Source organism: Microtus ochrogaster, chromosome 21 (assembly GCF_000317375.1).
Source record: "Microtus ochrogaster isolate Prairie Vole_2 chromosome 21, MicOch1.0, whole genome shotgun sequence".
NCBI classification, from domain to species: domain Eukaryota; kingdom Metazoa; phylum Chordata; class Mammalia; order Rodentia; family Cricetidae; genus Microtus; species Microtus ochrogaster.
This window is the reverse complement of record NC_022022.1, coordinates 7,790,771-7,806,965: the sequence shown is the minus strand read 5'-3', so window position 1 is coordinate 7,806,965 and position 16,195 is coordinate 7,790,771. Positions and strand designations below refer to the sequence as shown.

Below are 16,195 nucleotides of genomic sequence, written 5' to 3'. Positions count from 1 at the left end.
GACAAGCTGAGGATGTAAGGGAACCTCCATCCTGGGACAAGCTGAGGATGTCAGGGACCACTGCCCCAGGACATTTCCCCTGGTCTGTGCAGTGTGTGCATCTTACCTGGCGCCAGCCCATGTGCTCCATAGTAACTGATTGAGAGGCAGATCCCATTTTCTAAGGTGGCAGAAAATGATCCAAACTTGCTGACAACTTCATTCACTACCTGTGGTGTTTCTAAAAGACAAAATCGTATCAAGGATATATTTCCATTTTTCTTAAGAAGTGTAAGCAGCATTCAGTGGGAATTCTGGGAATGGGGTCTTAGCTCTTCTAATACCATCATTTAAAAATAATTGATTTGGCTCTTACCAAGGATTCTGGGAAGTGAAGCAGAGTTCCAAGGGGTGGAATGTGAGACTCTTGTTTGAAGGGCTTTGGGGCAGAATGAAGAGAGGACATAAACGAGCTAATGGCTTAGCCATATGCTGGTTATCGATCTGAGACCATTCCCATGACTTTTCAAATGAAAACCACCAGGTCAGTCCAAGTTTCTTCACATTTAAAAACACTTTCTTAAATCCCCACATTTATAATCTCATACATTTTCAAGCACAATTGGAAATGGTTTTAATCAAGCAGAAGTTTTAAAAGAAGATTTGTTAAAATACACATTCTTGAGGCATATGAGAAGGAGCACAACCTTTCCATTTTATTTCCATTTTATCATCTGCTCCATCATCATGTAATAAAAACTGGAAGGCATCGCTTTAAAATGCTGCAACACATGAAGAGATTATTTCCTGACTGAGAATTTTTGAATGCTCAGAGGGGCAACAACAAAAAAGGATACTGCTTCATGAGAATGAAAAGATAATTCACAATTTTGGAGAAAATGTTTGCTAAGGATACATCTGACAAAGGGCTCTTACTTAAAACATTGCTCTTACTCGGCAATAGAAAACAAGCCGAGGAAGAACCAGCCCAAAGCCCTCTGTAGACGCTTAGCCGAAGAAGACACATAGATAGAATATAAGCGTATGAACAGGGGTTCAATGTCATATATTGTCAGGGAAATGCAAATTAAACCAATAAAGAAAACAAGGCCCCTGTCAGAATGGAGAAAACCCCAAATGGGGACAACACTGAAGACTGGGAGGATTGGAATAACAAAGCTCTCATTCTGAACTGAAAGACAGTTTGAGGGATGCTTAGACTATTACTTTCTGTCTTACCCTATGAGCTAGCAGCCATGCTCTCTGCTTTTTACCCAGAGTGGTTAAAATGTATGGCCCCACATAAAGCAAAACATGTACAGATAGGAATGGCACTTTCATTCATAACTGCCCAAATGTGGAGACAAGCAAGATGTCCTCCAGTTGGACAGTGGCTAAATAAACTGGAACACCCAGATAATGGTGTATTATTTAGTGATAAGAAGGAATGAAAATAAGGTGGGAACATTGCTCAGTTGTAGAACACTTTCTAGAACATACGAGAAGGCATGACAGAAATTTGATTGTGTAGTTTCAAGTAAGAAAAAAAAGGGCAGCTAGAACACATGTTCAGCAAAGTATAAATTATGGAAAATAGAGTTTTAAATGCACATTTTCTGTGATTTAAAAACATCGTTCCCCAATTAAACCTTGTTCAGTATTCAACAGATGAAATGGAAGTGAGTTGTGGTCATGGTTAAGATTCAACTAAAGTGGGAAAAAAACCAAAACAGCCAAAACAAACAAATATCTTGAAGCCCGGGGGAAAGCTCTTAAACACAAACATGTTAGGGAGAAGATATAAGTGATAGGGAGGCAAAATCTTACAAACTGTGCATTATTGAGAAAAGCAAGGAACAAACGAAGGTAGGTGCAAAAACATTTAATGAAGAACTGAAGTCAAGCCCCCAGCTGCCATCTCCTCAGACCGCAGGAGCACATCAGCCTCTGACCTGGAGCTGTAAGACACCGCCACAGCCAGGGGCAGCCCACAGAGAAAAGCCTGAAAAGACAAACTCTATAGCAAGCTAGATTCAAGGATATCAGGCTTGCAGGGTACATGCTCCCACAGATTCTACCAGAGGAGATTGAGACAAAAAAAAATAATTGAGTCACAACAGAAACCCTCATCAAGAGGCAAGAAGTGAGCACAGCCCGGCAAGCAGAAAGCAGTATTCTTGTTCTTTCTGTCAGTTTATCTGCTGAAGCTTCCTACATCAGCAGTCAACAGACTTTTTTGAAAATGACTGGCAGTAAATATTTTAGGACTCGTAGGTCATGTGCAGTCTTTCTCAAACGCTCTCAGCTTTTCTATGGAACACTGCTTTAGAAACACCAAATCTAGTCTTAGTTCATGCATCATCCAGAACCAGATCATGGGTGAAATCTGGGCCAACGTTTGCAGGCTGGGGAAAACTAAAACTGAAATGAACAAGCAATAATCTGAGCAAACAAAAGATAACCAGGTTCATTAGTAGCAAAGCTAAATACCAACTGTTATTTAATATACAAAGGGACATTATTATATCACATACTCATAAATGCATGCATTCATTAACTTTTGTAGAAAATCATCTACATACATAGAATCATTTAAATGATAAAGTGATATATATTAATGATATATTATTAAATAATTTTAAAACCTTGTTTTCAAAGCCTGGTGAATGGGAAAATGCTTATATTGACACACTAAGAAAGAAATAAACTTTGAACAGTGAGTATCACGGAGGTGGTAGCATTTTAACTATTAGCTTCTTTAAATGTTTAAAATATGAGTGAATATGTATGGTTTATGCATTTGTGTGTGGATGGGCACAGCTGTGTATGAACCTGTACATGCATTTGTGGAGCCAGAGGTGGGTCATAGCTGCTGTCTTTTGTTGTGAGAGACTGGGTCTCTCACTAAACTTGGAGCTCACTCACTGACTAGACTTCTTGACTAGTGAGCAATCAGGATCCCGCCATGTCAGATTTCCAGTGCTGGATTACAGGCATGTATCAAAGCTCACGGCCTTTTATGTAGGTGCTAGTGGTCTGAACTTGCGTCCTCATGATTGCACAGCCATTTACAACTCTACCAACTAAGCCCATTTCCCCAGCCCCAATAAAGAGATTTTTTTATTAGCTCTCCAAATTAAAATTTTTCTGCGCTAACTTCCTGGGTATTTTCAACTTCTCAAGCATTGTGTTCTTGAATTTGGAAAGCAGCAACGTAACTGGACTTATAGGCAAGACTTAGTTATCAGTCCCATCGCTAAGTGAATTTGAAACTTTCTTTAGCTTAACGTATGTCCTTGTACAGTGATAATTCATGCCTCTTTGGATAAGATGCAGCTCATTGTTCTAGGTGGTGTTGCCTTGAAGTAACACTGTTAGGAGGTTTCACAGTGCTGGGCAGTACTTTGTATCTCTATTTAGATAATAAACTCATGGCAAAATGTGTGATTCTTTTCTTAAACCTTATCTTTGAAGCCCAAGAAATTGGTGTGATAAGCAAAGCAAGTGAGAAACACAGAAAGGAGACCCTGCTGCTTGCAGGAACCTGTTAGAGACTCAGAGAGAAGCTGAGTTTGAGCCTGCAAGAACCAAGATTAAGATCAGAATGGGCAATGCGCACAGCATTGCTGTATCCATGGGGCTCGCCTGGTTCCTTGCTATCACCATGGAACTGGAGCTTCTGTCAGGGCAGCAAGGTCCTGTCAGCAGCCAACCTCAAATGTGTTGTGCGTGTGGCGGCATCTATGCTTAGTATGCCAAGGAAGACAAACATCAGCAGGACAGCAAATGCTGCAGGTGGCACCTGTGCAATCTGCATGTGCTGAACGCCAGGGATGCCTGTGTGGTTCTGTCAGGGGCGCCATCATGCCGTAGGTACCACAAAGGTAAAGATACTCACTCATGTCCGCGTTTTGTTGAACTTTTCCCTCCTCCTCTTCTTCTGAAGAGTCATCCTCTTCCTTGGGCTTTTTCACAATTTCCTTTGGGTCTTTCAGGTGAATTATAAAATTGTGTTTGTCTTTTTTAACTTTCACTTTGATGAAGGTTGGGCCTGAGGGAGAAGCACAGGGTAGAAAGGGGGGCTGACTGAAGATGCCACACACACGCCTCGACAGAACACTGGTAGAATGCATGAGGTACAGAATTAGACAGGGCTTGGGAATGCCCGAGACGCAGCAACTCTGTTCAAGGAGGTCTTTGCGGGACTTCTCACTGCATCTCAAGCCACACCACAGAGGAAATACAGCATCTGAGGTGGTGAATACTACCAACTCTGATAAATCAAGTGAGCCAGTTAACATAAAAAGCTTTAAGTTTATTTGTATATAATAATATATAATGCATATGCATTATGAATGTGTGTATATATTTTAGACCAGCCTCAAATTCATAATTCTTCTGCTCCAGTCTCATGAGTGCTAATGTCATAAATGTGCGTTACCATACCTGACTTTTTTGTTGTTTTTTTTTTTCAAGACAGGGTTTCTCTGTAACTTTGGTGCCTATTCTGGAACTAGCTCTTGTAGACCAGGCTGGCCCCAAACTCACAGAGAGATCTACCTGCCTCTGCCTCCAAGTGCTGGGATTATAGGCGTGCGCTGCCACTGTCCAACCCATACCTGACATCAACTGATTATGACATTGTAATATTAAACAGTCATAATTATATATATATATATATATGTGTGTGTGTGTGTATGTGTATAAATATACATATATTTGTGTGTGTTCTATAATTATCAGTACTTTGCAGGTTATAAGCCATTTTCTAATAGATCATTCTCTCTTAAAAGTGCTCTGATTTGTTTTCCTCGCCTCTCCCTTTTAACTCTCCCTTTTAAATCCAGCCTTTCATTTCCAATTGTGGTTTGGGTGTCTCTCAAGGTTGATAGGATTAAGCTGAAAATACTGATTTTCTATGAACCATCTGAAATTTATATAAACTCTTCACATATGCAAGTCTTGGTGAGAGCTACAGTATCAGTGGCAGGCTCCCTGAGAGATGCATTTTTATTAAGAGATTAATAAAAACTCAGAGAGAGAAATTGGGGTTCAACTTGAAGGCCAGAAAAGCAAAGCAGTCAGCATTGACTCTTACCTTTCCCTCAGTCTGAAAATGGCGATCCTGCCTCCAGGAGACCTCAGAATGAAACTGTGTCTGAGAGCTGTTTCCTCCTGGTTTATAATCCTCTCTAAGGCTGGGATTAAAGGTGTGTACCGTGGGATTAACGGCATATACTGCCTGACTTTATGGCAAATTAGTGTGGCTACTGGGATTAAAGCTGTGTGTCATACTGCCCAGTCTGTGAGGCTGACCAGTTTTACTCTTCGATCATCAGGCAAGCTTTATTTGTTAAAATACAAGTGAAATGTCACTACAGCTGAGCACTGGGCTACAGAGCACAAACCAGAAACTCAAAGCGTATGTTTGCTTCCTGACATGACAGAGCTGTTGTAACTAATATTATTAACTACCTGTTTGCCTGTTACAGTTGATACTATACCATCTCCCACTAATGTACAAGTATTTAAATATTTTTAACAATGAGGATGCTCCTATCAATGTGTTAGGGCAAATTCTGGGCTGGCTGATTCCTTGCAGAGCCAATTCCAGCAAAAGCAGGTGAACTCTGGAAACTCAGTGTAGTGTAAAGGTGAATGTAGTGGGCAGTCACCCACCACAGCAGAAGCACAACGCCCCGTGCTGATCTGAAAGGCAGGAACATCTTCCATGACATTAACAGCGCTTACAGATGTACCTCGTTCAAACGTGGTCTTTTCTACTTCAATCTGCCCTCCATCAGAAGGATACAGATAGTAATTTTTCCCTGAGATTTGGATGGGTACATCTCCCATATTGTAGCCTCGGAACTGGAAGAGAACACATCATGACTGGTTGTGGAGCTTCACTGACAACCATCAGCTTACTATGGTTAGTGGTTAGTCAACTACAGTTTCCGTAAGCTTGATTTTTTTTAAAACAGTTATATCTGATACCTTGTAGGCTCAGAAGCCGAAATCCATGTTTTTATTAATTTTCTTTGTTGTTAGTAACAGGATTTTACTCAGTAGCTCAGACTGATCTTAAATCCATGGTCACCCTGCTTCAGTGTCCAGGCGGCCGGGATTATAGTTGTATGCCACTCTTCCCAGACTCTTTAGAAATTTAAAAATGTATTATAATGAGCAGGATTTTAAAAAAACGTTTATGTTTAGGGCTTGAGAGATGACTCAGCAGTTAAGACCCCCCTGCTACTCTTGCAGAGGACTGAAATTTAGTTCCCAGTGCTCATGTATCCTATAACTTCAATTTCACTGGGATCTGCTGCCCTCTTCTGGCCTCTGTGGGTACTCACACACATCAAGATAAGTCTTATTAAAAAGTCTCTCATTAATATTCATCTAAGTATTTATAATCAAGTTCAAATGAAATCATGCTCTATCATCAAGCTGATGTGAGGAGAGATCAAGTTCACGAACTTTCTTTTTAAAGTGAAGAGAAACATTGACCCTTGGTGCTTTCGGAGGTCATATATAAAAGACGTTTTAAAACATTAGATATTGCTACTACAGTTTCAGGGGACTCAGATGCATCTTAAAGCTCTTAAGTAACTAGGCTAAGTCATCGATGAAATAAATAGAGCAGGACATTTCTCTCTAGTTCTTCCTTGTTGATTTTATGCACCCGAGGGAGCATTAGCAAAGAGGGGTTTCATCAAAGTGTGTAAACCAGAAGTGCGGCACTCCGCACAGTGGCATCTACGTGCATGCAGTGAACCTAGCCTGTGGAGTTGACCCATGCAGCTGCCTCTGTACATTTCTAATGCTTAAAACGTTAAGTCTTTGGGACACACTTCCCTCTTTACTGCCCCTGGTGATCTGGCTTCATGAGAGGAAAAGCAGGTCTGAGGGTATTCCCATTTTGGTGTTTAGTTATGCAGAAGAATCTCGATTCTAGACAGAAATGGAAATTCAAGTCTAGTCCATAGACAACAGAAAAAAAAAGACCTCAGTTCCCCAAAACTGTTACAAGTATCCCAAAGAATTGTCAGAGACGCTTTACCGGGTAAACTATCTCGGGTTCCGGAAGCGGGAGGGACTCCTCTATCATTTCCGGGATCTTTATGGGCTCTTCCTTAGGTTTCTCCTTGGAAGAGGATTTCTTCTTCAAAGCCTTAGCATCCTCTTTGTCTGCCTTATCCTTCCCTTTCTTTTTACCAACGTCTTTCCCTTTCTTCTCTGTTTTCTTCTCCTCCTTCAGGCGCTCCTCCTCTGCCAACCTCTCTTGTTCTTCCTTCCATGCCTGCGGACACAGCAAACAGCTTACCAGGGATTTTCAAAAGGATCAAACGTGAGTTGCCTTCGGGTCAATTTTGGAGGAAATTTAGTGTGATGTTTCTAAGTGTTATTTCTGGCAATTTGAAACACTGAGCCAAGAACCTTGCAGTTGGTTATCTTTGATTGCCCCTCTCTCACTCCCAAATTCTATATGTTCACCCTGTCTGTCTCCTTGAGGATGTCCCTTCATTTCTGCTTATTCTCCAACTTTCTGGTGTAATTTACACTGTTCAGATTTTTTGTTGTCTTTATCTTGGACCACAGCAGTAGCCTCTCCACTGGCCTGTCTCCTTTCCTTCACTTCCCAATTTATATCTTAAATAACTTGATCAGTAAAAGGGTGGATTACCCTGAGAAGGATTCTCAGCTCAAGATATTTAAAAGGGAGGGACAAAATACATTTTTTTAAAAAAAAATCATTTGGAGAGATGGCTCAGAGATTATGAGCAATGGTTGCTCTTCCAGAGTTCCCAAGTTCAACTCCCAGCAACCACATGATGGCTCACAGCCATCTGTAATGAGATCTGGTGCCCTCTTCTGGCCTGCAAATACACATGCAGGCAGACCACTGTGTACATAATAAATAAATAAATAAATAAATAAATAAATAAATAAATAAATAAATACATCTTAAAAAACAAGCCATGAGTTTCCAAGCTTGTTGGTAAATACTTGCAGTTTCATCACTTGGGAGGCTGAGGGAGGGGATAAAGACATAGTCTCAAACAAAACAACTCATGCGTTGACATTAGTTCACACACAAAAGAACTAAGCCACTTTGAATAAAATTAGAACAAAAATTTTGAAAGTATATCTGTGAAGATTACAGATAAGGAACTTACAAAGTAAGGGTCATAAAACAAGTTTCTAGTTGCTTAAATAAACAAAATGAAGTTTCAAAAGTATAAGCAAGAAAGTAGGGCTTATAAAAACGACCAGGCAAGCTCCACAAGCCTCTTGGAATTAAGGCGTGGCTTTTGAAAAGGGACAGATACTGGCCGAGTCATTTTTAGAACTGATGATAGACGCCGATCCCAGCATCCACAAAGGTCAATAAATCTAAGCAAAAAACAATAGTGGTGCGCTGACCCTGGCTCAGATTGATTTCATGTGTTTACTGATAAATCTCTGGGAATTTTATGTGATAGTTGCTAAGCAAAGGCACCATCCAAAAAGTCATAAAAATGCAATTAAGTACGATGTTCAAAACAAAGGCAACAAGTAGATTAGATTAGACTTCATTCTTATCTGATCTATATATTAGAAACATACTGTACAATGGCCTACAGATCCACCCTGCTCCCGCCTCAGTAATGCTACATCAGCAGCTTGAAATCAGCCGCTGCTGGAGTATTTACCCTACAGACATCAGTAAATGTCACATCATGGAGACTCACTGACTACTGATTAACTATGCTAAAAACAGGTCGATGGGAAGAATGTTACAAATCAACTGAAGTGCCTTTAACCACTTCACAGCAATTGGAGTAAAAATGAGCAAATAGTCTTTTAACATTCAAATTTCTCTTTCTTGATTCTGAAAAATTGATCGTTATTGACAAATAAATGGAACACGCCCTTCTGTTGTTTCACTTTCGTCACATTAACACAAATGAAAATATTAATCAGTATTAATAGTGGAATTGCATTTGTTTGCCAATTGTAACCATAGACTTTGTAAGGATACAGTAACTTAGCAAACAGCTATGAAAGCATATTTGAAGTAGTAATTTGCTAAATGTATTTTGCAATTAGGATTTCTATAGGATTTGTTATTATTTATAAATTATATATCAAATTTGCTGTCAATGAGGTTTCCGGGAAGGTTTTTTTGTGGACTATATGCATGCTCTGGTTTTACTATAGCACAACTGTTAAATGCTTACCAGACGATCACAAAATGTTTTCAAAGCAGCTAAAGAGAAAAGATAGTCTACAAAAGAATATAAAATGTGATACTTTATTAACATCCATGATGTCAGCAAAGGAAAGGGAGACTGATATCTTGAGAGTCCTGTGAGGAAATGAAAAACTAAACCAAAAATCATATAAATAAAAAACCATGTTTAATGAATAGGGGCAAAATAAAGGCATTTTCAGATAAGTAACAACTGACTTTAATAGAAAGTGTATATTATGATATAATCAGAACCAGATATTTGGTCTTCATTCCTGGATCCTGGCATAGCGCTCTCCAATCCCCTGGAATTTCATGAGTGATAGGACTGTCTTTTGTTCTAATGAGGCAATTCTTGGCAAACTCTTAGATAGTTTCAGAATGGGGTAGAAGCTGGTCACCAGAAAGATCAAACCCAGGTTAGAAGCTGGGAACCTTCAGAGCCTTCCCCTCCCTCCAACCTTCGAGGATGAAGAGAGGAGCAGCAGATGGATTTAATAATTGGTTGTACATACATGATGAAAAATCCATAAAAACTCCTAAACCACACAGTTTGGAGAAATTCTGCATTGGTGAGTGCATCCACGTTCTGGGAGGGTGATACCACAGGGGCAGAAGGCACAGACCAGAGCAAGCCTACATTTACCCATAAATAAGCACACAGAATAGTTCTGTACTTTTGTGTACATTGGAACTTTTCACACATTTCTTATTCCAGAAACTGAAGAGATAAAGCAAACAGTCTTGAATGATCACTGAAGCAAATATTACTTTTGTAATTAAGAGTTCAAATCAAAATACGTGAACAAAATCAAACATTTTCAACAAAAGTAAAGAGCAAACCACCACAAGCCAATCACTGCCCTTGGGCTGCGGTTATGCAAAGATAATAAGATACACATTCTCTCGAAGACTTGTCACGTGACAATCGTGCACACACAGACCCTTTCTCTGAGGCTCCAGTCATCTCTGAGGTTTTAGTTAAAAAGATCATTCCCTGTGACTACGGCAAACTCTGTCTCAGGATAATTTTGGCTTTGTGATTGATCTGTGATGTTTGTCTTTTCTTGGATTACCTTGAGAGAGCCTTCTAAAACAAAAGGCATCTTCTCTTTCTCTTTCTCCTTCTCTTGTTCTGGTATCTCTGTTTTGCTGACTACTTTGCTACCTAGAATGAGAGGAAATCAAACTTCTTAGCAACTCAGTAGCAGGAGGCATCACAGAAGAAATGAGTCTCTGGGCTAGCTGGGACTCCCAAGGCTCTCAGTATCGGCACCTCAAGTATCCATCTTCTCATGTATTCTCTCTTGCCATCTCCAGAGTTACCCCTGAGTGGTATAGAGCCTTTGGCAATGGCGCCTCACAATACATTCACAGTGTGTTGACATGTCGCTTGAATCCCTCTCCCTAAAATTTTCACCTAATTTATCTTAGTTTACTACCACCAGACCACAGGAACACAGCTAATGCTCCCTTCAATACTGAGGTCCTTCTCTTGTCTGAGTTCTCATTCTGTCTTCCAAACATTCTGACATCTTTATTTTAACAGGAGTGGACTCAATGTAACACCTGCTGGGTACATTCCAAGCTGAAGTAACCAGCACCTAGAGAAAGTAACCAGACTTTCTGCAGCACCTAGATACTGAGCTTTTGGTTTGCTCAGTAGCATTATAAAGGTGGTCAACATTTTCCCTGCCAGTAGGTAAGTACACAGTCAGCCTTCCTAGTATTTCCTATAGAGCTCCACTTATCACTCTGGTGAAGTCTTGTTGGGCTCCCATAGGAAGAAGCTCAGCTATTGATAATGTAACCATTTTGCTGGATACCAAAGGATTCCTTACCAGTGTGGTTTAGGTTTTACTTTGGAGTCAGGCCATATACAAACTCCTCTGGTAACAAAATGAGGCTACAAAATTTTTTAAAGTTTCATAGCTTAGTCTCATCATGAGACATTACTTTCAACTTTAGCTAGCATAAAGAATATTACTCCTAGAGAGTTTCTTTTCTACAGACTGTGAAATAGCTATACATTTAGATAAGATTCATATTTCACTTATTAATAAAGTACCCTCCTTAAAAATTACCTTCTCTCTTTTACCTTTGTTCCTCTTCCCTAATGGGCCCAAAGTTTTAGAAATCATCTAAGACTTCCTTCTAGATTCTTACCTCCAGGCCTTTGGACTTTTTTTTTTTTTTTTGCTATTTGTTAAAGGGTCTTGACTTATTCTTGCCATTGGACTCTCTAATTATACTATTGAGAACCAATAACTCTGACTAACTCATACACTGCCAATACATTTAGATGGTGGAACCTATGGATTCTATCAGTAAGGACCTTGGCATTTCTCTAACTCATTATATTTGATCTGTAAGTAGATTAAATCTTTCAGAGTTTGCAGAAGACAGGACTGTGACAAACATGCCTGTGTCTGGCTCAGATACAACGCCATCACACCTAGAATGCAGCTGCTCCATTGATTAGAGAAAATAAGGACTCACAGGCATTTGGGGGCAACTCTTTTTTAACCTGGAAAATTCAGGCTTGACATTCAGATAAGAGAGAATGCCTTGGGGCCTAATTTTATGAACGAATGCACTGGTTACTTACTTTTAGATTTTTTGAGAGCAAGAACTTTGCTAGAAGAAATTTTGGCAGCTGAAGTTTTCAGTTCTAGCTCAATCTTGGTCCTGTTGACTTCTTCAGCCATCTTGGCTTCCTGATACTTTGCTTCTTCCTCTGTGATCCAGTCTTGAATAGAGTTTGCAATGAGTTCTAAATAATTCCTAGATTAAACAAAGATGAGAAGATGGGAAGGGAGAGTCCTTATTAAAGCCTGAACAAACTCTTCAAACATGCAATGATTCTGAATTGCCCAAGTGGCAAAGAGGTCAGGTTCAGAGCTTTGCCGAGCTTCTTATGTATACAATATTCTGCCTTCATGTATGCCCGCACGCCAGAAGAAGGCACCAGATCTCATTACAGATGGTTGTGAGCCACCACGTGGCTGCTGGGAATTGAACTCAGGACCTCTGGAAGAGCAGCCAGTGCTCTTAACCACTGAGCCATCTCTCAAGCCCCTTTGCCAAGCTTCTGAAAAATGCCCACTTCTCTTCATGGTTAAAGATGTGATACGTTTCCTTTCCTTCTTCCCTGTCATTATTCTGGCTTCACTCACTATCATGTCTTCTTAGGACTGCTACAATACCCTCTAATAAGTCTTTCTGTTTCTACCCTCATATGTCTAAATTTTATTCTTAATCATCAAATAGACTGAACCTTTTAACTTGTAAGTTAATTTCATTCTTATATTTAGTACCATTCAATGAATATTTCAGATTAAGAAGTGAAGTTTTTGAGTGCTGAGAGACAGCTCAGTTAGTAAAGAGCATGCTAAGCCAGTGTGAGGACCAGAGTTTGAGTTTGATCCCTAGAACTCCTGCAAACAAGTCAGGTGTGGAGACAGAGACTCTTGTAATCCCAGCAGAGAGGTGTACCTGTCATACCAGAGAGGCAGAGGGAGGTGATCATTGGGTGTCCCAACAACCAGCCAATGCAATCATGGAGACACAGGCCAGTGAAAGACCCAGTCTCAACAAACTAACCAACCAAACAACCAATGAACTAACAAACACCGGGTGTGTGGTACCTGAGGCATGGTGCCTAATGAATGATACCCCTGGTTGCCCTCTGGCCTCCACATGCGCAGGTATACGAATGCATGTATCCTGGTTAACACCCTCACCCATTCATTTAGATGAACATGCACACACATAATTAAGAAAAACCAGAACTCCTACTAGTGTTTGGCAACAAGCAATATAGGCTCAACAAAGCCAGATTAGTATTCAGATGAGGATAAGCAAACAATGCTTCAGGGACTTTATCACCCATAGATATTATTATATATCCATAAAAATGAATATATGAATATTTACTGTGAGCATGAAATTGAAAGAAATGAAAATGAATAAAATTTATGTCCTGGTAATGCTGAAGCACATGTGGGCAGCCCATACATGGTGGTTCTCTTGAACTTGTTCATATTGGGTTTCATGGTCTAAGTTGATGAGGATAATTGACCAGGTCTCTTCTTCAAGAAGACACCAGATGTCATTACCGATGGTTGTGAGCCACCATGTGGTTGCTGGGAATTGAACTCAGGATCTCTGGAAGAGCAGGCACTGTTCTTAACCACTGAGCCATCTATACAGCCTCTTACCATGAGTATACTCTGCTTAAATGGATAGTTATATATTAGTTATAAAGAAAATGTAAATTACCCAAATTTAATGAAGAATTAGAAAGCCTAAATAGAGGATTTGCTTAAAAAGAACTGAAAACATAGGTAATTTTTGTGTTCATCTTATATGAACTTTAAGATTGTTCATGTATTTTATATAAATGACATTTTATATACAAAATGACATCATGTTTTTATATTTATTTGTTTAATTTTCTTTCTTTCTTTCTTTCTTTCTTTCTTTCTTTCTTTCTTTCTTTCTTTCTTTCTTTCTTTCTCTCAGATCTCCGTCTCTTCCCCGCCACTGCCTCCCATTTCCCTCCCCCTCCCCCAATCAAGTCCCCCTCCCTCCTCAGCCCAAAGAGCAATCAGGGTTCCCTGCCCTGTGGGAAGTCCAAGGACCACCCATCTCCATCCTGGTCTAGTAAGGTGAGCATCCAAACTGCCTAGGCTCCTACAAAGCCAGTACGTGCAGTAGGATCAAAAACCCATTGCCATTGTTCTTGAGTTCTCAGTAGTCCTCATTGTCCGCTATGTTCAGCGAGTCCGGTTTTATCCCAGGCTTTTTCAGACCCAGTGTTTAATTTTCTTGTGTGTAAATATATGTATACATACCACATGCAGGCAGGATCCCACAAAGGCTGGAAGAGGGCACTGGATCCCCTTGAACTGGGGTTATGACTAGTTGTCAGCTATCATGTGGTGAACTGACTTTGCCCGCTGCCACCCATAAGTGCTAGGGCTCTTCACAACTGTGCTCTCTCTCAAGCCCTAACATTAGAATTTCTATAGGACTAAAATAAATCCATAAGTCACTTAGGGTAGTATGGACATTTTGACAACTGATTCTTCCAACCCAGGATCACACAATGTCTTCCCACTTATGTGGATTTTATAGTTTTGCTGTATAGATATTTCACTCCTTATTTATTTACTCTTATTGATGTTATTTAAAATAGATTCTTTCTTATATTCTTTTCTAGGTGCTCTTTGCCAGTGGATCAAAACACAACTAACTTCTGTAGTAATAGGAGCCGTGGGCTGTGTCCCGCCACCCAGTTAGCTTTACCCGAGATAATTACACGGACACTGTATTCTTTTAATCACTGCTTGGCCCATTCTCTTCTAGGCTAACTCTTGCACCTGGACTAGCCCATTTCTAATCATCTGTGTGTAGCACCCCAAGGTGCGCTTACCGGGAAGATTCTAGCCTACGTCCATCCTGGGTTGGAGCTTCATCGCGTGTGCCTCAGAGAGCAGAGCTCTCACCTCTGCCCGCAAGAGTGGAGCATCTTGTCTCTCTGAGGCGTCTGCCCCTGAGAGGAGAGCTGTCGAGTCTGACCTCACTTCCTCTTCCGCCCAGCATTCTGCTCCATTCACTCCTCCCATCTACGTTCTAACCTATCAGGGCAAGCAGCTTCTTTATTTAATTAACCAATGGCCTCCCTCCATCAAACTTCTATGTAGTTTGTATCCTAAAATGTCTCTAAATTCATTAGTAGCTCTAAGAGCAGGTGTATGTGTGTGTGTGTGTGTGTGTGTGTGTGTGTGTGTGTGTGATGTATGTGTGTATATGTGTGCACTGTGTACATGCTTATGTATTTGCGTTTAAGGTTTTCTATTTATAAGATTATGTCATTTGTAAACAGAATAAATTACTTTTTCCTGTCTAGCTTGGGTGTCTTTGGTTTCTCTCCTTTGCCTGTTTGCTCTGGTTAGCATTTCCAGCGTTAAGATGAAATAGAGTTGAAGTTGTTCATCTCTTCAGTTTTTCACTTAATGACTATAGTGTCTAATAAAGGTATAAACATCTCTTATGTCTTCTATTCCATTTTCATGGAGTATATGCTTCTGTCCCTTCACATTAATTCTCTCTGTGCCCTCAAGAGTAAAGTGGGATGTTTATAGCAATAAATGGTGATCTTTTATCACCTATCCATCCACTCCATACCTCCCAATGGATAATCTGATCCCTTTATATTTAGTATTGACATGCAAAGATTAACTATTGTTATTTTATGCATTTTTCTCAGCAGCTCTTCCTTCATTTCTGTTACAATGAATTTTTGAACTGTTCTGCTTTCATAACTGCTTACCTTTTTTTTGGGTGTGTTTTTAGGTAGATTTTGCTTCCTGGTTAATACAAAGTTCACTCACACTCAAAACATCCTTCATGTGCAACAATGTATTTCAAGCTGACAAAAGCCTTACTATGATCACATATTAAAAATTTCTTCTCCATTATCCATATCTATAATATTGATGTCACTACATATTTCTATATAATTTGACTATTAATTATTTTTGTAAGTATAGTTATTATTAATGCATTTGTCTTTTAACTTTTTGAGACAAGGTCTTGATAGATAGACCAGGCTTCCCAGGAACTCAAGACAGTCCTCCTGACTCAACCTCTCAAGAGTTGGTATTATACGCATAATGCCACCATGCCTGACTTTTCAAGTCTAATTTAAAAATAATAAAAATGAAACAGAAAATCTTCAGGGTCTAGTGACTATGACAGACTTTGGGTCAGTACTTAAACATCTCTTTGGCTGTAGCTGTCTTTATCTTCAAGTTGCACCAACCATCTAAGAAAAATACATCTCAACCTTCCACAAACTCTTTCAAAAAATAAAAAGTGGAGCCGGGCGGTGGTGGCGCACACCTGTAATCCCAGCACTTGGGAGGCAGAGGCAGGTGGATCTCTGTGAGTTCGAGACCAGCCTGGTCTACAAAG

The 16,195-nt window shown here is 40.0% G+C and overlaps 1 protein-coding gene across 1 annotated transcript in view; it reads right to left on the bottom strand.

The window, feature by feature from the left end:
* Positions 1-16,195, bottom strand: part of Spag17 (sperm associated antigen 17) — a 234,078-nt gene that overhangs the window by 89,675 nt on the left and 128,208 nt on the right. The window contains exons 19-24 of the mRNA XM_026784085.1: positions 11,823-11,998; positions 10,291-10,382; positions 7,043-7,282; positions 5,739-5,850; positions 3,878-4,030; positions 107-220 (exon numbers count right to left, since the gene is read on the bottom strand). Of these exons, the coding sequence (XP_026639886.1) occupies positions 107-220; positions 3,878-4,030; positions 5,739-5,850; positions 7,043-7,282; positions 10,291-10,382; positions 11,823-11,998 (887 nt within the window). The remainder of the gene's footprint in view (positions 1-106; positions 221-3,877; positions 4,031-5,738; positions 5,851-7,042; positions 7,283-10,290; positions 10,383-11,822; positions 11,999-16,195) is intronic.